At 48.3% G+C, this 27,331-nt stretch overlaps 1 protein-coding gene across 1 annotated transcript; it reads right to left on the bottom strand.

The window, feature by feature from the left end:
* LOC309381612 (junctophilin-4-like) lies at positions 1 to 24,575 on the bottom strand. The gene is made up of 5 exons (XM_081932792.1): positions 23,047 to 24,575; positions 19,927 to 20,713; positions 9,355 to 9,473; positions 8,207 to 8,808; positions 1 to 394 (listed from the first exon to the last, which is right to left on the bottom strand). Exons 1-5 carry the CDS (start codon positions 23,423 to 23,425, stop codon positions 314 to 316), a joined length of 1,968 nt encoding a protein of 655 aa, XP_081788918.1. The 5' UTR covers positions 23,426 to 24,575; the 3' UTR covers positions 1 to 313.
* Between the last annotated feature and the right edge of the window lie 2,756 nt (positions 24,576 to 27,331).

Here is a 27,331-nt window from a genome sequence, read left to right as displayed (position 1 = left end):
GCAAAGAGGAGAGGAAGGGAATGAAAATCGCCAGTAGAAAGAGAGCCCTTTATATGTAAACGATCTAGAAAGTTTATAGTTTAAAGAGGCGGCCGGCATCACGGCCGCGGGTGAGTAAAGACATGTGAAAAAAGAGAGAGGGAGGGAGGGAGGGAGGGGAGCGGGGTGGGTGGGTGGGAGAAGAGAGGCAGAGATCAGAGTTTGATATCAAACTTCTTTGGGGTGGGGGCGGAGGGGAGGAGGAGGAGGAAGAGGGGTGGGTGGGTGGGGAGACGGGAGACAAAAGGCTCCTCCTGCTTCCATCGTCCCCGTCTCAAGCCAGGAGGAGAGAGAACAGGTAAGCCAAACTCACATCCACCAAGAGGACAGCTGCCACGACCAGCAAGTGAGACCCCTGCAAGAGAAGAGGAGGGGGGGGGGGGGAGGAAATCACGATCAAAAAAATGAAGATCATTTTATAAGGCCTTTTTGGACGATTTTGGTTCGCACACGATATAACAAAAAAAAGGAGGTTGGTATTGTGACCGAAGCTTCCCAAGAACACGAAGCAGACTCCTTGTCCCGACAAAAAACCCTCTTATTAATTTTCTCCTCCAGCAAAGTCTTTCAAAGGAGGATTTACGGTCACTGAACATATCTGTCTTGGAGAGCTGACAGGGTAAAATCTGCGAAACCTGGCAAGGAGTCTCGGAGAGTCCCGAAGCAATGAAGCGAATGAATGGCCTCCTGCAAACTCCACTCCCCTGGCGCTCCCTCTTTTAATTTCCTCTGGGAGGGGCCGTTCACCGTCCACCGGTGGCCTTACTCCCCAAGTCGACCCCTGTTCTTTATCTATTCCCTTCGTCCGGCAACTCTGCGCAGGCGCACCCTGGGAACAGGCTCCAGCTGTTCGTCTGCCTCACGGATGTCTGACTCCGAAGGCAGCTGATAACTGTCGGACGGCCTTGACCCCATCTCTGCCTCTGATGTAGAGCCCTCCTCAGAGCCTTCCCCAGACTCCAGGACTGGCCCAGGTTCCTCCCCAACCTCCTCACTGCCCCAATCTGGCAGGCCACAATAGTGGAGACTCTAGAAAGAGTACAGAGAAGAGCAGCCAAGAGGATTGGGGTATGGGGGCAGAGGCCGAAGCGCTATATAAAGGACGGCTGCTGGAATTGGGTACACCTGGTTTAATGAAAAGGTGGTCTAGGGGTGGCATGCTAGCAGTCTTTCAGTATTTGAGGGGCTGCCCCCAAAGAAGAGGGGGTCAACTTATTCTCCAAAGCACCTGAGGGCAGGACAAGAAGCAACAGAGGGAAACCAATCAAGGAGAGAAGCAACTTGGAATTAAGGCGAAACTTCCTAACAGTGAAGACAATTAACCAGTGGAACAGCTTGCCACCAGAAATTGTGGGTGCTCCATCACTGGAGGTTTATAAGAAGAGATTTAAGAAGTTGTTCACCAGTCACTTTTTAAAAAGGAAGAGAGGAGGAGCAGGAGGAAGAAGAGGAGGAGGGGAAGGGGGAGGAGGAAGAGGAGGAATACCAGATTAACAGAGTTGGAAGGTCTTCTAGTCCTACCTCCATGCTCAAGCAGGACATCTTGTACCATTTCAGAGAAATGGTTTGTCCAATCTCATCTTTAAAAGCAGGAGGAAGAGGAAGAGGAGGAGTACAACAACAGAGTTGGAAGGGACCTTGGAGGTCTTCTAGTCTAACCCCCCTGCTCAAGCAGGACATCTTGTAACATTTCAGAGAAATGTTTGTCCAATCTCATCTTTAAAAGGAGGAGGAGGAGGAGGAATAACAGAGTTGGAAGGGACCTTGGAGGTCTTCTAGTCTTACCCCCCTGCTCAAGCAGGACATCTTGTAACATTTCAGAGAAATGTTTGTCCAATCTCATCTTTAAAAGGAGGAGGAGGAGGAGGAATAACAGAGTTGGAAGGGACCTTGGAGGTCTTCTAGTCCAACCCCCCTGCTCAAGCAGGACATCTTGTAACATTTCAGAGAAATGTTTGTCCAATCTCATCTTTAAAAGGAGGAGGAGGAGGAGGAATAACAGAGTTGGAAGGGACCTTGAAGGTCTTCTAGTCTAACCCCCCTGCTCAAGCAGGACATCTTGTAACATTTCAGAGAAATGTTTGTCCAATCTCATCTTTAAAAGGAGGAGGAGGAGGAGGAATAACAGAGTTGGAAGGGACCTTGAAGGTCTTCTAGTCTAACCCCCCTGCTCAAGCAGGACATCTTGTAACATTTCAGAGAAATGTTTGTCCAATCTCATCTTTAAAAGGAGGAGGAGGAGGAATAACAGAGTTGGAAGGGACCTTGGAGGTCTTCTAGTCCAACCCCCCTGCTCAAGCAGGACATCTTGTACCATTTCAGACAAATGGTTGTCCATCAGTCCTCTCTTTAAAAGGAGGAGGAGGAGAGGAGGAGGGGGAAGAGGAGGAAGAAGAGGAGACGAACACAGTGGCAAACTTGGAAAGGACCTTGGAGGTCTTCCAGCCCAACCCCTCCTCCCCGCTCAAGTAGGAGACAGACCCTACGCCATTCCAGACAACTGCTTGTCCAGTCTCTTCTCAACAGAGAAGGGGGGGGGAGGACACACACTGCCACCTTGCCGAGCGTGCTACGCCTGTTCTTTTCAAGTGTGCAAGCTGTACTATTGTCCAACAGCGAGAAAATTCTTCCTGAGCCAGCACTCTGGCTCCCTACGTGCAGTCACAGGCCGACGGGGAGGGCAGACGGATAAAATATGGGATACAGAGGCAAAGGGAGGGCCGGGGGGGGGGGGAGGAGGAGGAGGAGGGGACATCCCCACCCCCACAGACACCCAGGTCTCCTCGGCGCCCGCATGGCATTTGGCAGTCACAGCCTGGGGATAATGTTGTCCTTGGCACATTCAACCAAGCCCGACCAGTGCCCAGATAACATCACGGCCTACGCCTCCTGTTGTACTCCCACCCCCAATCCGACTCCCAGCCCCCCTCCTTGAGAGCAGAAGAGCTGGATTATTGATGACCTGCAGTTCTGGCGCCCGCCCCCCCACCAATCCACCCAACGCCTCCTCCCCCCCCACTGCGGTTGTGCTGACCGACCAACTGGCGAGGCCCATCTCGATGCTGCAGTGAAGGAGGAGGGACCAAAGAGGAGGCTGTTGCCGGGAGAAAGGATGCGGTTGCCTAGCGACGGGAGGAAGGCAGCTAGCCAATCCCCTTGTGGATGCTCGGAGGCCGGCGGGTGGGTGGGGGGAGTTCGGTTCTTTCCAACCCCTCCTCCCTCCCTCCATCCTTCCTGATTCCCAGCTGAAATGTAAATAACAGACGTGCTTTGGGGAGGGGGGGAGAAAGGAGGAAGGGCAAGCACTGTGAAAAGCCCCCCCACCCCGAGGATATTTTATGGGGGGGGGGGAGTGCGCTACACCACCGTTCCAACAAGAGGATCAAACCGTAGTTTGTTTGCCGTCGGGACAGGGATATATTTGGGCTGAGGGGGCTTATGAACGAGCGGGAGAGAATTGGGCAGGTTTAGAAAAAAGGGTGGGTGGGAATTCGTCCTTCCTCGGTTGTTGCAAAAAGGGTAGGGGGGGGGGCGTTTAGTCCAGAATGCAGGTGGGTGGGTGGGGCAGGCGCCTTATGGAAAAGCAGAAAATTGTGTCGGGTGGATTTTTGGGACTTGTAGATGTCAGCGAATTGTGTGCATTACATAAGAACTGTTACAGGTTGCGTGGATTGTGCTAGCGGAGTGGGAGAGGGCTGCGGTTTTGTCTTGGGGGTGGGGGCATTGAGATGCTCCTCGCAATGGTGGGTGGGCGGGTGGGTGAGGGTTTTTGCAAAACCTTCCTGGGACTGCTCCACAGCCCCCCACACACACCAGACTGCAGTTCAACCGAAAACGGGAAGTCCCTCGACTCAACGACCGCAATGGGCATGGAAAATACAACTGTTAGCGTTCAGCGGTAGTGAGACGGCACGTGACTTTCCCGGCCAGCTTCCATATTGATTTCGCTTGGCCAGGAAGGTCACAAACGGTGGCACACGTAGGCCCGGAGATACAGCTGCACCCGACGCAAAAAGAGGACAACAAGTGTGCAAATCCACAAGCGGGTGGAGGCGGGAATCCGGTCCCGGTTGGACGCGCGACCGTATCGCGCGTCCCTTTTTTCCCGCAAGGCCGGCATAACTTTTTGGAGTACAGTCCACGTCCTCGACTTAACGACCACAATTGAGCCAAAACGTTCTATGGCTTAAGTGAGATGGTTGTTTGGGGAGTTTCGCCCCCATTTTACGACGTTGTCCGTCAAAAGGTCGCAAAAGGGGATCACATGACATTCACCCCACCCCCACCCCCCAGGCAACCGTCATAAACTATGAGTCAGATGCCAAGCGTCCAAATGTAAACCACGTGACTGTGGATAGCCTGCACCGGTCCTAAGTGTGAAAAATGATCGTAAGTCGCTTTTTTCGATGTCTTTGTCGCTTCGGACGGTCACTAAGCAAACTGTTGTAAGCCGAGGACTCCCTATAATATGTAAATAGAAAGCGATGTGCTTCTTAAACCATAACCTGTTTGGCTGGATTGTGGATTTGGTGTAGGATTAAACCTGAATATTGTAACTCGTAAATCATGGTTTATTACCATATCTTTATTTGGGAAGCTAACCATGGTTTAGTAAGATGTGTGAATCATGCTTTAGGACAGTGATGGCTAACCTTTTTTGGATGGCATGCCAAAAGCGGGGGGGGGAGTGCAGGGAGGTTTTTGCGCGGGCGTGCCATACCCATAATACTATGTGCGCAACATAGCGCCCCCCCCCCACTTTTGGTGTCCTTTTTTTCGCCCTCCAGAGGCTTTCTAAAAGCCTGGGAAGGGGGAGAAAACAGCCTCCTCTGCTCCACTGAAACCTCCGGAAGGCGAAAAACGGCCCTATGGGGACCTCAGACATTTGTGTTTGGCCGTACGGTTATTTTTCACCCTCCGAAAAGCTCCGGAGGACAAAAAAACCGGCACTAGAGCCAAAATGGAAGTCACCGTTCTCAAACTTCCGGGGTCCCCGTAAGGCCGTTTTTCACCCTCCGGGAAGCCTCCTGAAGGCTCCCGAGGGAGACAAACAGCCCTATGAGCAAACCGGACGTGGAATGGTGACTTCCGGTTTCTCCGTATGGTCGTTTTTCGACCAACGGAGCCTTTTCGACCAACCGGAAGCCCGATTTCCACATATGGCCGTTTTTCGCCTTTAGGAGGCTTCCCCGAAGGAGGACAAAGAAACGGCCCTATGGCCAAACCGGAAGTGACTTCTGATTTGACCGTAGGGCTGTTTTTTGCTCTCCGGAGCCTTCAGGAAAGCCTCCTGAAGGTGAAAAACGACCATATTATTTATTATTTATTTATTTATTTTATTTTATTCGATTTATCAGTCGCGCCCTCTCCGCGAAAGGACTCGGGGCGACGTACAATCAAATATATAAGCATGTGGCATGGTTTGCCCTCGGGTCTGCTTTTCGCGCTCCGGAGGCTTCAAGGCCGAAGTCAGATGGCCAGCACGCGCCCTAACAAACGAGATGTGCGATAGGTTTGCCGTCCCGGCCTTCGGACAATAGGAACTGAAATGTTTGAGCTTTACGCTTCCTTTGGCTCCAAAGATCGTCCATTTTTGATGGAATGAAGGATGTTGAGGGCCGGCATAACAAAGCATTCAAGATTGCTGCCACAACTATATTGACAATAACGGGCAAAGCTAGAATTCGCGTCCCAGAAGTGTGTTTTTTCCCCCCAAATGCAACTGGATTTTCTTGTTTTTTTTTTCTTTCAAAACGTTGCGCTTCTCATCCAAGAATCGAACCGAAGAAGCTTCTTGGGTGAGAAGCGAAATGTTTTAAAAGAAAAAAAAAATGAAGAAAATTCCATTTTCTTTTTTTTTTCTTGGGGGGGGTTCGCGGTTTGTTACATATGGTAAAGTTCCCCCCCGCCTTATTTTTAAGAAAAATAAGAAAATACGGCTTGTCCTCGACTTACGACAGTTCACTTAGTGACCGCTCGAAGTTACACGCTCGAAACAACGGGGCCGACGGACCATCTTTCCCACTTACGACCGTCGCTGGCATCTCCGCCGTCACGGGATCTACTTTCGGATGCTTGGCAACCGACTCACATTTACGACAGTTACAGTGTCTCGGGGTCACCCGATCCCCTTTCGCGACCTTCTGTCAAGCCAAGTCCACGAGGAATCCAGACTCACTTTAACAACCCCGTTGCTAATTTAACAACCGCAGCGGTCCATTCAACAATGGTGGCGAGAAAAGTTGCAGAATGGAGCAAAACTCCCTGTACCAATTTCTCACCGAGCAACAGACTTTTGGGGCTCAATTGTGGTCATAACTTGAGGACTATCTTATCAGTAATTTTGATGACTTCAAACAGTGGTTAGTCCAGGCCACACACACCCAGCCGGGATACGCTATTGTGGTTTACTGAATAAACGGCCATTGGCTCGTCCCTCACAATGCGAAGACACAGTCCAGCAAGCCTCCTTTTGATGAAGCCCCTTCTGTGGGCCCAGACGGATCTCCCTGTGCTTTTAACAACGTCCTGACAGGCAGAAATCCAACAGGTTGGATTTCTCACAGTATTTGGGTCTCACTTATCTGAGGCTGCCTCCTCCAATCGCAGCTTTCACCCCAGGTATAAAACATGCGGTGAGGTTTATGGCTGGTGACATCATCAGGAAGGCGGGGAATGGGACCACGTGTGCCGGAGGCTCAGGCTGCCTCAGCCTCCAGCACACGTGATCCCATTCCCCGCCTTCCTGAGCGTGCTCCGCCGGCTCACGCTCCGCAGTCCTCGAAAGTGACTGGGGAATGACGAGAACCTTCCTGCCTCTGCTGGACTTTGCGCGCTCCTCGCGACTGCATATTGCAGTCGCGAGGAGCACGCGAAATCCAGCAGAGGCAGGAAGTTTCTCGTCGTTCCCCAGTCGCTTTCGTGGCTTCGTCATCCGGGAGCGGCGACAACATTTCTGCCTCCACAGCTCCCGGGCGCTGCCGGACGGAGGTAGCCAGAATGGCGCCGAGGCAGTCCGGCGGGCGAGCAACCGAGGATCAGGGTGCCTCGCTCACTCTTTCGTCCACCCGGACCACCTCGGCGTCGCTGTGGCTACATCCGTCTGGCCGCGCCAGGGAGCTGCGGAGGCAGAAATGTCGGCGCTCCCGGATGACGAAGGCGCGAAAGCGACTGGGGGAGCGCCGACAACATTTCTGCCACCGCAGCTCCCGGGCGCGGCCGGACGGATGTATATAATATTATAATATTATATATATATATATAGTATATAATATTATATACTATTATTTCATGAAGAGAGGTGAGGCTCTGCCTCCCCTGCCTCCCCTGACCGCACGTCCCTGAAAACATGGCACCACTTTGTGCAAAATCCAAGTTGGTTGGACTGTGTTTTGTCTACCCTGCTGAGGTGGGACTTCAGTGTCCATCATCCCTGGCCAGGAGGGGCGGGACTTAACCCAACACAAGAAGAGAACAGCAGATGGGACAAAGTCCTTAGGGGATTTTCCCAAAACCTAAATCCTTAAGAGCTCACTTAACAGAATAACCTAGTTGGAAGACTTGGAGGTCTTCTAGTCCAACCCCCTGCTCAAGCCGAAGACCCTAAACCACCTCCGAGAAATGGTTGTCCAATCTCTTCTTAAAAACTTCCAGTGTTGGAACACCCACAGCTTCTGGTGGCAACCTGTTCCACCGGTGAATTGTCCTCCCTGTGAGGACATTCCTCCTTAGTTCTAGCTTGCTTCTCTCCTTGGTTAGTTTCCATCAACTTGGATCTCTTTGTTGTGGGAAAGGGTCATGGGAGAGAACCTGAGAACAGGTCAGAGGTTCTGCTCTCTTGATCGGGTGTGTCCAGGAACGGGTCAAAAAAACTCAAGAGGGTGGCCACTACCATGAGGTGGCCACCACCACCATATATGATCAAAGCAAAATCTCGTGGTGGACTAATCTTGACTTTGCTCACCATTCCTGCACCGCCTTTGCCTCCAGCGTCTTTAGATGTTCTTCCTTTCCTTGGATGATGTCCAAAGACCATCATCTTCTACTCTGAGTCACCCGTCTAGACTCGCCAGTGCTACCACAGACCGTACTCAGCTTAGCTAGGAAGAACTGACTCTAATGTCCATCTGAGGTGTCCCACCCGCCTTAAAATATGTTGACCTCTTACCTGTCTCCCCCTTTGGACTGCTTGTAGACTCTCTGGTCCCTCCAGCAGAAAAGAAGACCTGCACGATTCCTCGTTCTTCGTTTCTGCATCAACCGGAATTCCCAAGGGTACCGTATCGTCCTGGTTCCCCCCGGGATAAGTCTTAGAAGCGTTCCCGTCTTCCTCCTCTTCCTCCTCCTCTTCTCGGAGGCTGCCCGAGCTGCCGCTAGCTGGGCTGCCCGGCTGAGGGTGCTGAGGGACTCTCTCGTAATCTTCTTCCTCGGCTTCGTAGCTGCTCAGCTGCCTCTGTTCCTCCTCACCTTCCCACAACCCCTCCGGAACGAGCTGCGGTGTCCGAGACGGGAAACTACCCCGCGAACCCCACTCCTCCTCTACATCCGAGGCCTCGGGGAAGAGCTGGCGAGGACCCCCGTTCTCCAAGGGAGGCCAAGTCCGCCGAGGGTCCCCCCGCCAAGGTTGCAGCGGAGTGGGAGGGTAACTTGGCGGTAAGCTCGGATCCGGGGTAACATCGGAAGGGGTGATGCCGTTCTCGTAAACGTGGGGACTGTCGTACTCGTGAAAATCGGTGTCGGTGCCTTCTGAATCTAACCGGCCACGCGGCTCTGGGGAAGGAGAAGCGACTGGCAGTTAAAGAAAGAAGGGAGGGGTGTAAAAAGCTCTGGGTTCAAGAAAGATTGGAGGTGGAAATCGCTTTGATAGCGTGATTTCCTGTTCTCGATCGCAGGACGAAAGTATAGTGGTATCTTGGTACTCGTTGTTAATTGGTTCTGGGAGCTGCGACGAGTACTAAAAACGATGAGTACCAAATATTTTTTCCCCGTAAGGAATACTGTAGTGAGTCACAACTTTGACAAGTTCTACACAAGGTCCAGTTATTTATTAATGACACCCCTTTTAAAATGAGATATCACGGCAGTAATTTTCCACCTTAGTCGCTTTAAGATGGGTGGACTTCAAATCCCAGAATTCCCCAGACAGCCAGGAATTCTGGGAGTTGAAGTCCACCCACCTTAAAGCGACTAAGGTTTGAAAAATACTCTTCGGCGACGACATCAATGCAAAATGCATGGCACTTTATAACAGGATAATAGTTGGAAGGGGCCTTGGAGGTCTTCTAGTCCAACCCCCTGCTCAGGCAGAAAACTCACCTGAATCAGCTAGAATGGGCTGTAGTTCTTGAGCCAAAATTTTGGCCAAACGGGAAGCTTCTAGAGCCTTTTCGGCTGCCCCGAGGGCAGCGGCCGCCTTCAGACGAGCATCTGCAGCCCTGAGGTGGAGAAAGTTTTGGGTCAATAGGGTAAGAAGGTCCTTTCTGAAGGCTCACCCTCCCAGGTGGCCCTCCATGACGTTCCAAGAAACAATCGAGAAAGTATTGGGTGTACAGGGAAAGAAGGTCCTTTCTAAATGTGTCCTCCTAAGGTGGACCTCCATGAGGTTCAGAGAAGCAATGGGGAAAGTATTTGGTCAACAGAGAAAGAAGGTCCTTTCTAAAAACTCTCTTCCTAAGGTGGCCCTCTATGATGTTCAAAAAAGCAATGGGGATGGTGTTGGGTCAACGGGGAAAGAAGCCCTTCCTAAGGTGGTCCTCCATGACATTCAAAGAATGAATGGAGAAAGTGTTGGGCCAATGGAGAAAGAAGGTCCTTTCCAAACTCTATCCTCCTATGGTGGCCCTCCATGACATTCAAAGAACTGATGGAGAAAGTATTAGGTCAATGGAGAAAGAAGGTCCTTTCTGAAGACTCTCCTTCTAAGGTGGCCCTCCTTGACCTTCAAAGAACCCCTCCAAGATGGTCAACGCTGGCCACCGTAGCTAACCTAGGAGCATCCTAACCAACATAGCCTCCATAATCCTTGCTCCTCAAGCTTTGAGGCTGGTCCTCAGCTTCAGATCTGGAGCTGCTGAGCCCTTTTCTTTCATTTTCAAAGGACCTTGTGGATCCGCTCGACAATGTTGTCCAACAACAGAAGCCGAAATCATTGACCAACCAAGCTTTAGGATCAATCTAACCATTCGCATCTGTTCAACCTTGGCCATTTGGCCCTGGGATAAACGGACGAGGAACTCGCCACCACATATTGAAAAATTTGGAAAAAAAATATCTCCATGTTCCATAGTTCGATTTTGCTGGTCTTGTCAACTTGTTATTACTTAATGTTTTCGACCCAAATTTATCGGGCGACAGAGTTCTGATAAGGAATTTCGTCGGGAAAACTAGAATTTATTTCAGACGGACCAGGTTACAATTTTTTTTTTTCAATCGGTTGGTTATTTTCCAAATATCGGCCTCTGAAAAATTGTAACCTGGTCTGTCTGAAATGAAGAACGTTTGTGGAGAACAAACCTTCTTAAGAAACTTGGCATAAACTTTATAGAGTGGGATTCTCCAGGTAAGAGATTAGGCGGAAGGCCAGGAGCATGCAAGGACGGGCGCACATTTGCGAACCGGTACGGAAGGGGGAAACCACCCCGGATTAAGGTGGTTGATTCGTTGCCACGTTATCTCCGTAAGGCGATTCCACTTCGTCAATCGTGGTTTGAGCTTAACGGGTCGTGGGAAGGCAGCCTAACTCACGGAAGCGCAGAATTGTGGCGAGGGAGGCGGAACAGAAAGGTCATTTAAACCGGAGTCTCTCAAATCAGGCAGCGTTTAAGATATCGTAGACTTGGGTAAAAAGCGCTACGGATACGACTTCGTTCCAAATCGAATGGGGACTTTCAACACAGAGCAACGATGGACGTATTATTCAGGGGTGGCATTCACAGCTTCGCCCCGTCCACGCATGCGCTCGGCCCTCCACGCAGGCACTTTGATTGCGGCGTGGCTTGCACGCGTGCCCGCGGCTTGAAAACATGCCTAAGTAGGACGGCATAAAGCCGGGTCCGGGTACCACCGCCGATTTCCACGACCGGTTCGGGCGAACCAGTCTGAACCGGCTGAATTCTACCTCTGCTATGATTGCTAAGGTTTATAAAATGCCGTTGAAATTGAATTTGGAAAATGAAGCCGTGAAAACGTTGTACGATTCAGTGGGGCCAGGAAATTTGGATGTCCTGTGATGTTTTGAACAATGGAGGAATACGTGGACGAAGGATTTAACCCCTCATTGTTCTTCTATTTACTTTTGTATTTTACAATGCTCTATATCAGGGGTGGCGAACAACTTCGACAAAAAGAGCCAAAATGTTAAACTGTGAGAGTCAGAGAGCCACACCACGCGCTCCCTTTCGGCACTAAACCCGGAAGTACGGTCTTGCCCCGCCCCTGGCGATGCGACGACACTTGCCTGCGCTCCACCAGCTCGGCTGGGAACGGAGACGTTTCCTCAGCGGAGCGGAGCGCCTGAAAGGGACGCAGGCTCAGCCTGCCAGGCTGCCACCACTCCACTGAAGACATTGCTGAGCAGAGAAACGTCTCCGTTCCCAGCCGAGCTGGTGGAGCGCAGGCAAGCGTCGTTGCGTCGCCAGGGGCGGGGCAAGACCGTACTTCCGGGTTTAGCGCCGAAAGGGAGCGCGCGATCCGGGTTTAGTGCCAAAAGGGACAAAATCCAAACTTGGCAAAGAGCCACAGTATACAAAATAATGATAAGAGGCAAAGAGCCGCATTCATTTTGGCCGGGAGCCGCATGCGGCTCGAGAGCCGCGTGTTCGCCACCCCTGCTCTATATAAATACAAACATTTGATTGGAAATAAAGAAAGACAAGTGGACTTCAGCTCCCAGAATTCCCCAGCCAAAATGGCCACCCCCTTTTGCGGCCTATCCACCTTTGACGCAGCTCATTTTTTAATGAGGAATTGCTGCCCTGAATTTTGGCAAAAGTCCTCGACTTATGTCCACAATTGGGATCAGAATTTCAGTTGCTAAGCCAGGCGATTCTGAAGTCTGCCACACCCAATTTTTACGACCTTTTTTGCCACGGCTGCAAAGCAAACCACTGCGGTTGTTAAGTGAATCACGTCCTCGCTAAGCTTTCCCATTGATTTTGTTCGTCGAACTCTGGTTGGGAAGGTTGCAAATGGCGGGGATGTGACGGCAGGATATAGCGACCGTCATAACTAACATGCCAGTTGATAAGCATCTGAATTTTGGTCATACGGGGGTGCAGACATGGTCGTAAGTATGAGGACCGGTCATCAGTCATGTTTTTCAGTGCTGTTCTAATTTCTAAACGAGTGTTTATACAGGTAGTCCTCAACTTACAACCGTTCGCTTAGTGGTCTACTGAAAAAAGTGACGTGACCATTTTTCGCACTTACGACCGTCGTAGAAACCCCACGGTCGCATGATCAAAATTCAGACACTTAGCCTGGGGGGTGGTCTCGTGATCCCCTTTTACGACCTTCCGACAAGCAAAGTTGATGGGGAATCCAGACTCACTTAACAGCCGTGCGATTCATTTAACAACCACAGCAAGCACAGTCGTAAAATGGGACAAAACTCACTTAACAAATTTGTCACTTAGCAACGGAAATTTGGGGTTCCATTGTGGTCATAAGTTGAGGACTACCTGTATATATATTGTGTGTGCATAATATATTAAATTAACTTATATATTAATGATATAATTGCATCCAGTTTTGAAAGGGTGGTCGTAAGTCGAGAACAACCTGTACGCCTCCTTTTAAGTTTTAAGGAGGCGTACAGATTGTTCTCAACTTACGACCACAAAATGGAGCCCAAAATTTCTATTGCTAAGCGAGACATTTGTTGTGAGTCGGACCCCATTTTGCCCCCTTCTTGCTCCAGTTATTAAGTGAATCGCTGCAGTTGTTAAGTTAGTCACACGGTTGTTAAGTGAATCTGGCTTCCCCACTGACATTTGTTTGTCCAAAGGGACGCCACAACCGTCGTAAAGATGAGTCAGTTGCCAAGCGCCTGAATTTTGATCATGGGAGCACGATCGAAAGTGTGAAAACCGTCATTAATCCCTTTCTTCAGTGCCGTTGTAACTGCGGACCGTCACTAAACAAACTGTTGTAAGTCGAGAACTAACTGTATATCTTTTTTTAAGCTTAACGCGTTAAAATCAAAAGTCTGAAGCCTCTTTAATCCTTAGACAAACAATTCTCTTTCTCTCTCTCTGTTACACACATAGAAACAGAGTAGTATTCCGACGGTTCGGAACGGTTTATCCGAAGTGGTAGCAGAAATCACGGGTGGGCCCAGCCACCTCCTCCGGCTCTATGCTGTCCTATTTAGGCATGTTTTTGAGGCCGGGCGCATGCGCAGAAGGTGCGCATGCAAGCAAAGCGCAAGCACGGAAAGCTGGGCGCAAGCGCAGAAGGGGCAGGTGCACCCGCGAAGCGCGGCCGTCAAACCGGTGGTAACAAGATGTAAAACCCACCGCTGACACCAAAGGAGTAAATTTGTGATTCATCGTATTTTGGGGGCGACAAATAAGTTGCTCGTTGTATCTTTCTGTTATCTCTTCTCCCACTCCCCCCAAATGTTTTAAGTTACCCCCTTGTTTAAGGATGAACCAAGAATGGGAAGAAAGCTCTTTTGGGGAGAGTTTATTTTGTGTTAAAACAAGAATAATTCGCTCGGGATAGCGGGGTGGATTAATTATAATTTATAAATTCTACCAGGCGTGGAATAAATGGTATAGGTGGATGGAGGAAAGAAACAAGAATCAATGAAGGAATATAAGAAAACTCAAAAATAATAGTAAAATAAGAGAGTTAAGAATGGTGAAATCCAAATGAAATACAATAGAAGGGAAAATAATATAAGGTGAGTAGTATCGATTGATAATTGCTACTAGAAAGAACAGGAAGCTCCTGTTTGTATTGCATTGTGTAAATGTGTTGTACGTCTAAGTTTTGTGTGTGTGTATTTTACATGTTTGTTAATAAAATTAAAAAATTGGAAATAAATAAAATAAATAAAATGAATAAAATAATAAATAAAATGAATAAAATAAGTAAAATGAATAAAATGAATAAAATAAATAAAATAAATAAAATAAATAAAATAATAAATAAAATGAATAAAATAAATAAAATGAATAATAAAATGACTAAAATAAATAATAAAATAAATAAAATAAATAAAATGACTAAAATAATAAATAAAATGACTAAAATAAATAAAATGACTAAAATAAATAAAATGACTACAATAATAAATAAAATGACTAAAATAAATAAAATGAATAATAAAATAAAATGAATAAAATGAATAAAATAAATAATAAAATAAATAAAATAAATAAAATGACTAAAATAAATAAAATAATAAATAAAATCACTAAAATAAATAAAATGAATAAAATAAATAAAATGACTAAAATGAATAAAATGAATAATAAAATAATAAAATTAAAAATTAAAATAAGTAATAATAAAATAATAAAATAATACAATAAAATAATACAATACAATAGTAGAGTCGGAAGGGACCTTGGAGGTCTTCTAGTCCAACCCCCTGCCTAGGCAGGAAACCCTATACCGTTTCAGACAAATAGCTATCCAATTATAATAAAATAATATAAAATAATACAATAAAATAATACAATAAAATAATAAAATAAAGGCAGTTGATTTACAAAAAGCAACCTAGAACTAAGGAGAAATTCTCTGTGAGAACAATTAACCAGTGGAACAGCTTGCCACCAGACAGCCATTTGTACCGAATTATACAGGTAATCCTTGCATTGCCAAAATTCATTTAGCAACCATTCCAAATTACAACAGCACTGGAAAAAAATCGACCGTTTTTCACACTTACAACCGCTGTAGCGTCCCTGAGATCACAAGATCAAAATTGAGACCCCGGTCAACTGATTCCTATTTATGAAGACTGCGGTGTCCCAGTGTCACGTGGTCCTCTTTAGCGACCATCTGACGAGCCAAAGTCAACCGGGAAGCCGGATTCACTTAACAACCGTGTGACTAACTTAACGTCTGCCGGGACGCACTTAACATCCGTGGCCAGGAAGGTAAAATAGGGGGAAGCTGCCTTGACAACTGTCTCGCTTAGCAACGGAAATGGTGAAACTCAGTTTTTGGTTGTAATTTGAGGACTCCCTGTAATAAAATGTGGGAAATCTTGTTTTCTTAGCGTTTCGGCCTCCGTCGACTCCTTCTCTTTAACCCGATGCAGTCGTCGTAACTTCTTACAACTTTAATTCTTGGTTCTCTAACATTGTGAATGTTTTATTTTATTACATTGTGCTCTTGCTGTGTTTCCCTCCTTTTTGGGGGGGTGTTTCTTTTGCAAGCTTTGAAACTCCAATTCTACAAGGAGGAGGGAGGTGCCTGGATGATTTAACCTCTGTGTATCTAACACCTTAAAGGAATCAGAAAGGTCGGCAGTTCGGCGGTTCGAATCCCTAGTGCCGCATAACGGAATGAGCTCCCGTTACTCGTCCCGCATAACGGAATGAGCTCCCGTTACTCGTCCCGGCTTCCTGGCTTCTGCCAACCTAGCAGTTCGAAAGCGTGTAAAAACGCAAGTAGAAAAATAGGAACCACCTTTGGGGGGAAGGGAACGGCGTTCCGTGCGCCTTCCGGAGACGTCTTCGGACAGCGCTGGCTCTTCGGCTTTGAAACGGAGATGAGCACCGCCCCCTGAAGTCGGGAACGACTAGCGCATACATGTGAGGGGAACCTTTACCTTCTAACATCTTCTTCCTACTGCTACGGCTAGTCCTCGAAATTACGACCACAACGGAGCCCAAAATCTACTTTGCTAAGTGACTTGAGTTTTGGTCTATTTTATTAGTTTTCTTGCCACGGTTGTTAAGTGGATCCCTGCCATCGTTAAGTTAGGAACCTGGTTGTTAAGCGAATCTGGATTTCCCCATCGATTTTGCTGGTCGGAAGGTCACAAAGGGAAATCACCTGACGCACACACACACCCCGGGACTGCCACCGTCATAAATATGAGTCAATTGCCAATGTTTATTGGAATGTTTACCCTGTGACCCTGGGGACAACGGCGATAAGTGTGAAAAGCGGTCCTAAGTCACTTTTACTCAGCGCCCTTGTAAGTTGGAACGGGCAGTAAATGAACTTGAATAAATCCTTCCATCCGAACAGAAAAAGCTTGCTAGGATGAGAAGTGAAACCTCTTCAAGAAAAAAAAAAACTCCAGTTATATTTGGAGAAAAAAAAAAGCACCTTTGGGTTAACCCTGACCTGGAGGGTTGAGGATCTCCACGGAAATGCCATTTTAATCATGGCCTAACCCCAGTCCTCGACTTACAACGGTTCATTTAACGACCGTTCCACGTGACCACGGCACTGGAAAAAAGGGACTTAGGAGCGTTGTTCACAGTTTACCCCCTTTGCAGTATCACCGGATCAACATTCCGACGCCTGGCGAAACTGATTCGCATTTATGACGGTCTCAGTGGGCACGCGATCCCCTTTTGCGACCTTCCGGCCGGCAAAATCCACGGGCAAAAGCCTGATTCGCTTTCACAACCGGGTGGACTCCCCTCCCGACTTGCAGGGATTCACTTAACAGCCGAGGCAAGGAAGGTCGTAAAATGAGGCCAAGCTCCCTCAACCAAGGCCACTCGCTTAACAACGGAAATGCCGGGCTCAATTGGGGGTCGTGAATCGAGGACTTACGTGTAGATTACAAAATTCACCTCGGAAGCCGAAAAGGAAGACGTTCAAAAAGGAATTATTGCTGGATTGGGGTGGGGGGGCTCTGCTTGGATGGAAAATCCCCCCCCCCAAAAGCCTGCTTGCCTCCTTGCAATTCACCCCCCCCCTAAACACATATCAACCCCCATAACACCTGATTTGCCTTCACCCACGCAAGGTGCATCCTGGATTGTTTATGCACACAGCTCCTTGTTTTCGGTGTCTCTTCCTCTTGTTTCCATGCCTCTCCGCTCTTCTCCCCACCCTCGTGTGTTTGTGTGTGTGTTTGTGTGTGTGTGTGCGAAGCGACAACATTTCTCGATCAGCCCCATTCCTGTGTCTTCTCTCCCTGGACAGCTCCGCCTCGCTCCCTCCTCTCCCTCCCTCCCGTCTCTGGTCCATGCCCGTAGGATGCTGCGGCTGTTGCCATGGCAGCCGTCAGCCAATCGCCTCGCCCGTCCTCCTGTTGCCTAGGTGACCGGGCAGCCTACACCAGGAGACGGCCTTTTTACACACTCACACGCACACATACAAACACAAAGAGGCGCGTGCGAGCTCTGCGCGCAGACACATACAGATGGAGTCACCTGCAGCTTTAGACTGAGCGCGAAAGAGAGAGAAAGAGAAAGAGAGAGAGAGGGAGAGGGAAAAAGAGAGGAAGAAAGAGTAAGAGAGAAAGAGAGGGAGGAAAGAGGGAGAAAGAGAAAGAAAGAGGGAGAGAAAAAGAATAAGAGGGAGAGGGAAAAAGAGAGAGGGAGAAAGAGGGAGAAAGAGAGAAAAAGAACAAGAGAGAGGGAGAGGGAAAAAGAGAGGAAGAAAGAGAGAATAAGGGAGAGAGAAAGAGAGAAAGAGAGGGAGAGAGGGAGAAAGAAAGAAAAAGAGGGAGAGAGAAAGAGAGGGAAGGAGAGAAAAAGAATAAGAAGGAGAGGGAAAAAGAGATGGAGAAAGAGAGTAAGGGAGAGAAAGAGAGAGGGAGGAGAGAAAGAAGGAGAGAGGGAGAAAGAGAGAAAAAGGGAGAGAGAAAGAGTCAGAGAGGAAGAAAGAGAGAGTAATAGAGAAAGAGGGAGAAAGAGAGAGGGAGGAGAGAAAGGAGAGAGGGAGAAAGAGAGGGAGGGACAGAGAGAAGAAAGAGAGGGAGGGAGAGAGAGAAAAGAATAAGAGGGAGAGAGAAAAAGAGAGAGGGAGAAAGAGGAAGAAAGAGAGAAAGATAGAAAAAGAACAAGAGAGAGGGAGAGGGAAAAAGAGAGGAAGAAAGAGAGAGTAAGAGAGAGAGAAAGAGAGAGGGAGGAAAGAGAGGGAGAGAGGGAGAAAGTGGGAGAAAGAAAGAAAAAGAGGGAGAGAGAAAGAGAGGGAGGGAGAGAGAGAAAAAGAACAAGGGAGAGGGAAAAAGAGAGGGAGAAAGAGAGAGGGAGGAGAGAAAGAAGGAGAGAAGGAGAAAGAGAAAAAGGGAGAGAGAAAGAGACGGAGAGGGAGAAAGCGAGAAAAAGAGGCAGAGGGAAAAAGAGAGAGGGAGAAAAAGAGTGTGAAAGAGAGAGGGAGGGAGGCCTGATTAGGGAGCAGGAGGAGATATGAAACAGCTAGAAAAGGGATATAAAAGGGAATATTTTAAAAAAAGGAAAAGAGAAAGAGGATTTGGTGGATGAGGAAAATATAGGCAGAACAGGAAAAAGACGAAAAAGAAAGAAAACACACACGGAAAATAAAAGGAGAAGAAAAAAAGAGGGATAGTCTTTAAAAAATGCCTCAATTCATCTTTTCTCCCTTAATTTTGTGGGCTGGAGCCAAAGTCTACACACCTAACGCCCACAACCACAACCACAACAAGAAGTCTTTTCATCCCTTCCCATCAGCCCCAAATTATTTTTATAACAAATTTTCCACCTGGGAGGCCTGATGGGGATGGATTATTTTTTTCCACGCTAAAGTCTGTGTGGGACTCTCCCAAAACCGCCCCAAAGAGAATTTCTGTTCTGTTTCTTTTTAAAATGGCTCCCGCTGAGGGGAGGTGGGGGGGAGGGGGTGGAAGAGAAATTCTTCTCTTGTCCATCTGGAATCTTATATCCTCTCTAGAAAAAAATATTTCTAAAGAAAAAATCAGAATAAATCTAGGAACTTGTTTTCCAACGAATCGGTTTGAATGCCGAGGCAGAAGCGGGGAATAACATTCGCAAAAACCTTGGCGTCAAATGAGTCGGTTAGAAATGTTGTCCCTCGCGTGAAGCTCGTTTTAGTTCTAGAACTGAGGGTGTCCAACCTTGGCCACTTGAAGACTTGTGGCCTTCAACTCCCAGAATTCTCCAGCCAGTTGCGGCTCACTGGGGAATTCTGGGAGTTGAAGGCCGCAAGCCTCCGAGTTGAAGGCCGCAAGCCTCCCAGTTCGCAAGCCTCCCAGTTGAAGGCCACAAGCCTCCCAGTTGAAGGCCGCAAGCCTCCCAGTTCGCAAGCCTCCGAGTTGAAGGCCGCAAGCCTCCGAGTTGAAGGCGGCAAGCCTCCGAGTTGAAGGCCGCAAGCCTCCCAGTTCGCAAGCCTCCCAGTTGAAGGCCGTAAGCCTCCCAGTTGAAGGCCGCAAGCCTCCCAGTTCGCAAGCCTCCGAGTTGAAGGCCGCAAGCCTCCGAATTGAAGGCCGCAAGCCTCCGAGTTGAAGGCCGCAAGCCTCCGAGTTGAAGGCCGCAAGCCTCCCAGTTGAAGGCCGCAAGCCTCCCAGTTCGCAAGCCTCCGAGTTGAAGGCCGCAAGCCTCCGAGTTGAAGGCCGCAAGCCTCCGAGTTGAAGGCCGCAAGCCTCCGGGTTGAAGGCCGCAAGCCTCCGAGTTGAAGGCCGCAAGCCTCCGAGTTGAACGCCGCAAACCTCCAAGTTGAAGGCCGCAAGCCTTCAGGTGGCCAAGTTTGGACATCCCTGATCTAGACTATGGAAGGAGAACATCTGCTGATGTTCACAGACTTCAGTGAGGAGGACACCTCATCGATTCAATCATTCTCCACCTGCATGTTGAAGATTCCTTCAAGGCAAGGCAACCTTCTCCCGTGTCAACTGTTGAGTGAAAACCATTCAACAAGAGGGTTGTAGGAATGTGCTAGTCTCTGTCCTCTTCTCCCCCCCCAACCTCCAGTTCCCCTTCTTACCTGGCGATGGCTAATTCTTGCTTCTGACGAGCCATGCTGACCGCTCTCCGGGCCACTTCAACCGCTCGGTCCACTTTCTCTTTGACTTTGCTCCGTCGAAGCGGGATGAGGTTCTTCACCTTCCCGCTCACCAACCGGTTGAGCTTGTACTTCCCTTCTTCTTTGGAACCGTCGGGGTAGGTGGTGCGCCCATACCCGTGTCGCCGGTTCCCCAGCCACTCGCCCTCGTACCGCAGCCCGTTGGAGCGGCGACTCACCCCGTAGCCACTGCGCTGGTCGGCCCGCCATTCTCCCGCGTAGACCTCGGTGGAGGAACCTTCAATGGTGAGAGTTGAAGGCAGCTCAGGAGGTTCGGTCTCGGCGTAGCTGAGAGTCGTGGCCTCACTTCCCGCTGAACTGACCCCTGCCTCGCTCTTGAGGGACCCTCGCTTGCTGCCCAGAGAGGCTTTCGACTCGGCCCTCCGCACTCTTAGCCCGCTCAAGAGCAAGGACCGCCGGAAGAACCCTCCGCTCTTCTTCTTGGTCCCCTTGGGGAAGTCCGGATCTCCAGGGAAAGCTAAGACAAAACCACCCCTAGATCCTGAGGCGGGGCTGTCCCCAGGGAGTGGCGGAGGAGGCAGCGGAGGAGGGAGAGGTACCACTGGGGCATTGTGATCGGCCTCACTGTGGAGGGACTCCAGGGAGGTCCGGTGTGGGGAGCGCACCAGGGTGGCTTGACGGTACGGGACACTCTGGCGTACTCCATACCCATGACGCTTGCCGGACTGCCACTGGCCTTGGTAAGTACCTGCAATGGAGGGAAAGGTGAGGTCAACCAAAGAAGGCGAAGGACATTCCACATCTCCTGGACAAGAGATGTCCAACATCTCTTGTCCAGTTGAAGAAGACCACTCAGGCCGTGTCAGACCTACCAAGAAAGGAGAACCGTCTTGGTGTATGGAAACTGGATCAAGAAGCCCAGATGTTTGTGTTGGAGACCACAGAGAAAAATCATGGGTGAGGACCTACGTAGGAATGAAGGACCTGCGTAGGTCCTTCAAGGGTTAGGGTTGCTTGGAAGCGGACGTGCAATGTGTGTGTGAAAACCTGCTACATTGTATCACCCAGTTGAGTTTGAAACTCTACGATGAAATCGGATCAGCTTTTTATGGGCCACATCGCCCACACCACAACCACCTCCACCCATTATCTTGAGACACACAGATGGTGTTCTAGAGGGACCTCTACATGAAGCAATGTTGTGTGAATGTTGTGTGTGAAAGCAGTGGAAAGAACCATCGTCACCATTGACTAGAATAGAATAACAGAGTTGGAAGGGACCTTGGAGGTCTTCTAGTCCAACCCCCTGCTTAGGCAGGAAACCCTACACCACTGACATCATCATCACCATCCTCCTCCTCGCCACCTCCATCACTACCACAATTATCTGCACCCATTATTTTTGGACAGAGATGGTGTTCTGGAGGAACATCTAGAAGAAGAACGAATCAACCGCGTGAGAACAGTGTGTGAGAGCGGTGCCATTGCCACCATCATCGTCCTCACCACCTCCTTCACCACCACAACCACCTCCCACCCATCATCTTTGGACAGAGAGATGGTATTCTAGAGCAACCTCTAGATGAAAGGATGGAGCAAGGGTGAATAAAAAATATACAGAGAAAGCTGACCAAGTTTCTATGGACCGCATCACCCTCAAGCATGATCTCCTCCACCATCACAACCACCAATCTTGGAGCACACGGATGGTGTTCCAGAGGAACCTCTAGATGAAGACACAAAGCAACGGTGTATGAGCAGTGTGTGTGAGAGAGGTGGAAAGAATCTTCACCTCCATTGCCATCATCATCATCATCACCATCATCATTCTCATCCTCTCCATCACCAGCACAACCACCTCCCACCCATTATCTTAGGACACACGGATGGTGTTCCAGAGGAACCTCTAGATGAAGAAACAAAGCAACCGTGTATGGACAGTGTATGCAAGAGGGGTGGAAAGAACCATCACCCCCATTGCCATTGACATCATCATCATCATCCTCACCACCTTCATCACCACCATAATCACCACCTCCCATTATCCTGGGACACAGATGGTGTTCTAGAGGAACTTCTAGATCTTGGCAACTTTAAAACTTGTGGAGGTCAACTCTGGGAGTTGAAGTCCACAAGTCTTCAAGTTGCCAAGGTTGGAGACCTCCGATCTAGATGAAGGAATGGAGCAAGGGCACATGAAAAGGATATGGAGACATCTGACCAACTTTCTATGGACCACATCACCCTCAACCACCACCATCATCTCCGCCACTATCTTGGAATAACGCAGGTGGTGTGGTAAGAGGAAGAAACGAAGCAATGGTGTACGAAAAGTGTCCAAAGAAATCTGACCAACTTTCTGGGGACCACATCACCATCCTCACCACTCACCCCATTACCACCGTCACGGAGCCCGTTTTTGGCCTCCCCGGACTCCTGCAGCACTCTGCCGGCCAAAAACAGGTGTCGTGTAGGCCTCTCGGGCCAGTCCCTTGATATTTCTAGGCCGGCTCTGTGGGCCAGATTTAAGGACCCCGCGGGACAGATTGGTGCGCAGGCCTTGAGTTTGACACCCCTTAGACTTAGGACACATGGATGTATTAAAGTGGCACACTACAGGAACATCTAGATCAGGGATGGTTAACCTTTTTGGTGCCGAGTGCCCAAAGTGGCCCTCCCCTGCGCATGCGCTCCACCCACACACACATGCCCCCTGCCCCCCCCCCCCCCGTGCCCCCTTCTGGCTTCCAGGTTGGTGCGGGCGGCAGAAATGGAGTAGAAAGGGAGGGCACGCTGGGGGCAGGAACCTGCAGAGATCAGGGATGGCCCCACCCCACGCGCATGTGCCGCAGATTCCCAAAGACCAGCTGGCTGGCCAAAGGCATGCGCACATGTGAGGTGGAGCTGGGCTGGCATGCCCCCAGAGAGAGCTCTGCATGCCACCCTGGACAGGGGCACGCTGTCATGGGCCAAGTGGACAATCAGAAGACAGATACCACATCGGGACCACCAGACCGGAAAGAAACAACAGCCCAGCCTGCACTGACCCCCCCCCTCACTTGACCTGTTCTCCTGACTCACCTCCGTCCGCGTAGGTCTCCATCCCGTAGCCATCCTGAAGACCTTCGCGCCACATGCCTTCGTAGACGACGCCCGAGTGGCTTTCCCAAATGCCCAGGTGGCCCTTCAGCCCGTGGCACCACTCCCCCTTGTAACTCCACTTGCTCTTCCGCTCCGCGCCCAGGCCACTGCGCTTCCCTTGGCTCCAGAAGCCCTGGTAGGTATTCCCGCTGGGCCAAGTGTAGACGCCCAAAGACTCAAAGCCGCGACTCCAACGCCCGCTGTACTCCCCCTGGGCGCCCGGGCCTGTGCACACCCCGTAGCCATGGGCCCGGCCCTCTTCCCAGTCGCCCACATAACAGCCTCCATCATCAAACTCAAATCTGCCTCCGTTGGACATTCATGTAATGTTTGTCCCCGGTCAGTCGGGCTGCAGTTATCTCCTTGTCCCGGTGTGCATCTCCCCTGCCTGGCGAAGTCGTTTCTACATGACGAGGCTCCACCCAAACCGGCTTCAGTCCTCCATAGCTCCCTCTGGACAGCCAGACATCGATCTGGCAAGCCGTTCTCCGTCTCTGGCCAGGAGCCTTCCCGCTCGGCTGAACTGCAATTCCAATTTTGCTAATGCCGGCGCGTTTGGCTACCGTCGGGCATCAGCTCCGGGGATCAATGAGGAGGAATCGGAAGGTTTCGCGGCAGGATCGCTGAAGGCGGATGGAAGCTAGCGGTAGGGGGAGCCCAACGTTGAGTGGTATCACAAACCTGCGGCAGGTTATAAATGAAAAGTTTAGGAAAAAAGTCGCGGGTGTAAAAGTGCAAAATGTGTGTGTGGGAAAAAAAATTCGTCTGTGAGCACAGATTCACTGCTCTTTCTAGTATGTAAGAACCCTTTCCCCCTCAAAAAATAGCCTTCCAACTACAAACAAAGCAATGGTCCAAGAGTTATCTATTGATGTTCCTCAAGAATCTGTGTTGTCTAGTCGGAAGTCCAGGGAATTGGGGATGGGTTGGACACCTGGAATATCAGAAGATATGGATTTTCTGAGGTCTGTGGAGGAATCTGGTGGCGACGTAGACAATCTGAGGTCTTTGTAGAGCCCAGGGACAGGCAGTTGGTCTTTCCTTGGCGAGGACCAAACATGCTAGTTCCTAGAAGAACTTCATTGCGGTGCGTGGTCTCGCTTCTTCATCATCGGGAGACCAACAGTTGGTGACGGCTTTCCATGTCACAAGTTCAGGACAGAGAAGGTGTAGGCCCAAACTCTTTGGTTGAGGAGTCTAGGGTGGCCTCTTGGCTGATCAGGGGGGGACTTATGGACAGAAGAGAAGCAGGAGGCGGATCCCCAGCTGCAGGTGGCCATGAAGGACCTTCTCAAAGTTCTCAACTAGACTTGCTGAGCTCTTCTAGGTCTTAGGTGGCCATCCAGGAATGGAGGTTCTGGAATTCCCCGTCCAAACAACCTCTGGAGCATCAGACAGAAAAGTGGATCCTGGGGTTTTCCTCCCTAGGGCCCATCAGAAGCAATCTAGACTGCCCTCCGCGATCGGTCAACCTCTTCCGAGCGGTGGAGAGGCAGTAGGGCTGGTGAGGAGGCACACCAAGTGCGACCAAAACGTAGAGAACAAGCCTGCATCGAGAGACATAGAGATTAGGTAGATACCCAAGTGAGCATTGCAAAAACAGTGGGGAGAGAGAGGGAGGGAGGAAGGAAGGAAGGAAAAAGTGAGAAAGAAAGAGAAAGAAAAAGAAAGAAAGAAAAGAAAGAAAGAAAGAAAGAAGGAAGGAAGGATGGAAGGAAGGAAGGAAGGAAGGATGGAAGGAAGGAAGGAAGGAAGGAAGGAAGGAAGGAAGGAAGGAAGGAAGGAAGGAAGGAAGGAAAGGGAATTCTGGGATTTGAAGTCCACAGTTCTTAAATTTGCCAAGGCTGAGAAACACTAAAATACCATGATTGCTAATACAACTAAAATTATAATCCATGCATGTTGCAAAGAGTGGAGAGAGCGAGAGAGGGAGGGAGTGAAGGAGGAAGGGAGGGAGGGAGGGAGGGAGGATGGAAGGAAAAAGTGAGAATGTTAGCATAGTCTTTATTGTCATTGTACAAAATAAATACAACAAAATTGGTTGAAAGAAATTGAGAAAGATAGAAAGAGAAAGAGAAAGAAAAAGAAAAAGAAAGAAAGAAAGAAAGAAAGAAAGAAAGAAAGAAAGAAAGAAAGAAAGAAAGAAAGAAAATTCTGGGATTTGAAGTCCACAGTCCTTAAAGTTGCCAATTAAAATTATAATCCATGCATGTTGCAAAAAGTCTGGAAAGAGAGAGGGAGGGACCGAGGGAAGGAAGGAAGGAAGGAAGGAAGGAAGGAAGGAAGGAAGGAAGGAAGGAAGGAAGGAAGGAAGGAAGGATGAATGAATGAATGAATTCTGGGATTTGAAGTCCACAGTCCTTAAAGTTGCCAAGGCTGGAGAAACACTAAAATACCATGATTGCTAATAATTTTCAGGCTTGTTGCAAAAAGAGCGAGGGAGGACGGAAGGAATAAAAACAAGAAAAGAAAATAGAAGGGAAGAAAGAAAGACAAAACGAGAGAAAGAATGAATAAATGATTTCTCGGATTTGAAGTCCACAGTTCTTAAAGTTGCCAAGGCTGAGAACCACTAAAATACCATAATGGCTACTAATAGAACTAAAATTATAATTCATGCATGTTGCAAAAAACGGAGAGAGTGATGGAGTGGGAGAGAGAGGGAGAGAGAGAGAGAGAGAGAGAGAGAGAGAGAGAGAGAGAGAAATGAAAAAGCAAAGAATCACAGGATAAGATTCACCTCCGTCCGCCAGCGAGCCAAGACCGAAAACAACTCCTATACAACCGTTGCCTCCTAAGGGAGACAGATGTGCAAACCCTCCCACCCCCCCACGCCTGTACACACACTCGCACACACTTTTGTAAACAAGCACCACGGTCGAAGCTGCCCACCGCACAAGGCAAGGTTGACATCACCCGAGGAAGATAACACATGCGCGTGAATGCACACGCATGTCTCGAGGCACTCGAAACGGATGTGTCTTTAAAATAATTTCAAACACACACACACACACACACACGGAGCACCCCCAAACCACACGCAAGCTGCAAAAGGGAAAAGAGAGAGAGAGAGAGAGAGAAAAGGGACAGGAATTCATGCTCGCACGCCCAAGTCCATTGCACTCACAAAATCCAGACCTGTGCACATGCAATATGCAATATATATATATATATATATATATATATATATATATATATATATATATATATATATATATATATATATATATATATATATATATATATATATATATATATATATATATATATATATATATATATATATATATATATATATATATATATATATATATATATATATATATATATATATATATATATATATATATATATATATATATATATATATATATATATATATATATATATATATATATATATATATATATATATATATATATATATATATATATATATATATATATATATATATATATATATATATATATATATATATATATATATATATATATATATATATATATATATATATATATATATATATATATATATATATATATATATATATATATCCAGGCAGAAAACCATATTTTTATTTTTAATGTTGCCTTTTTATATTTGTGCTGATAAATAAATAAAGGGAGACTAGTATAGATCTATTTCAAGCTATTTAGCTCTCATCAGCTAGCCATACCCTAGCTGTTCAAATCCCAGTAAGGGTATGGCTAGCTGATGAGAGCTAAATAGCTTGAAATAGATCTATACTAGTCTCCCTTTATTTATTTATCAGCACAAATACAACACACACACACACACACACACACACACATATGATGATGATAATAATAACAACAACCAGGCAGGGTGTATGCGTGCCACCCTTCTTGCCCGTTGTGCGAGGCTCACTTATTTTTTTTACACGCCCAGGCAAAATTGGTGTCAGCTGCAGAGCCCGCCCCACACAAAATATGCCCCACATTTGCCAGCAAAAGGGGAACCAACCTTCACCAGGTACAGCTAAACTATAACTCCAGATCGCTCATCTCTTCATCATAAAAACACCCTGAGCAAAATCCTGCCAAGACAGATCTGGACGGTGCATTTGATGGGCAGAATATAGAAATATATATACGGTATATATATCTATTTTATGTCGTTTCATTTAACGACCGCTGCATGCAGGAAAAAGCCCAGAGCAACAGCTCTTCCAACACACACACACACACACACCCCTCCCGGAGAA

Source organism: Natrix helvetica (genome assembly GCF_964273705.1).
Source record: "Natrix helvetica genome assembly, chromosome: Z".
Taxonomy (NCBI): Eukaryota; Metazoa; Chordata; class Lepidosauria; order Squamata; family Natricidae; genus Natrix; species Natrix helvetica.
This window is presented reverse-complemented; position numbering and strand designations above follow the sequence as displayed.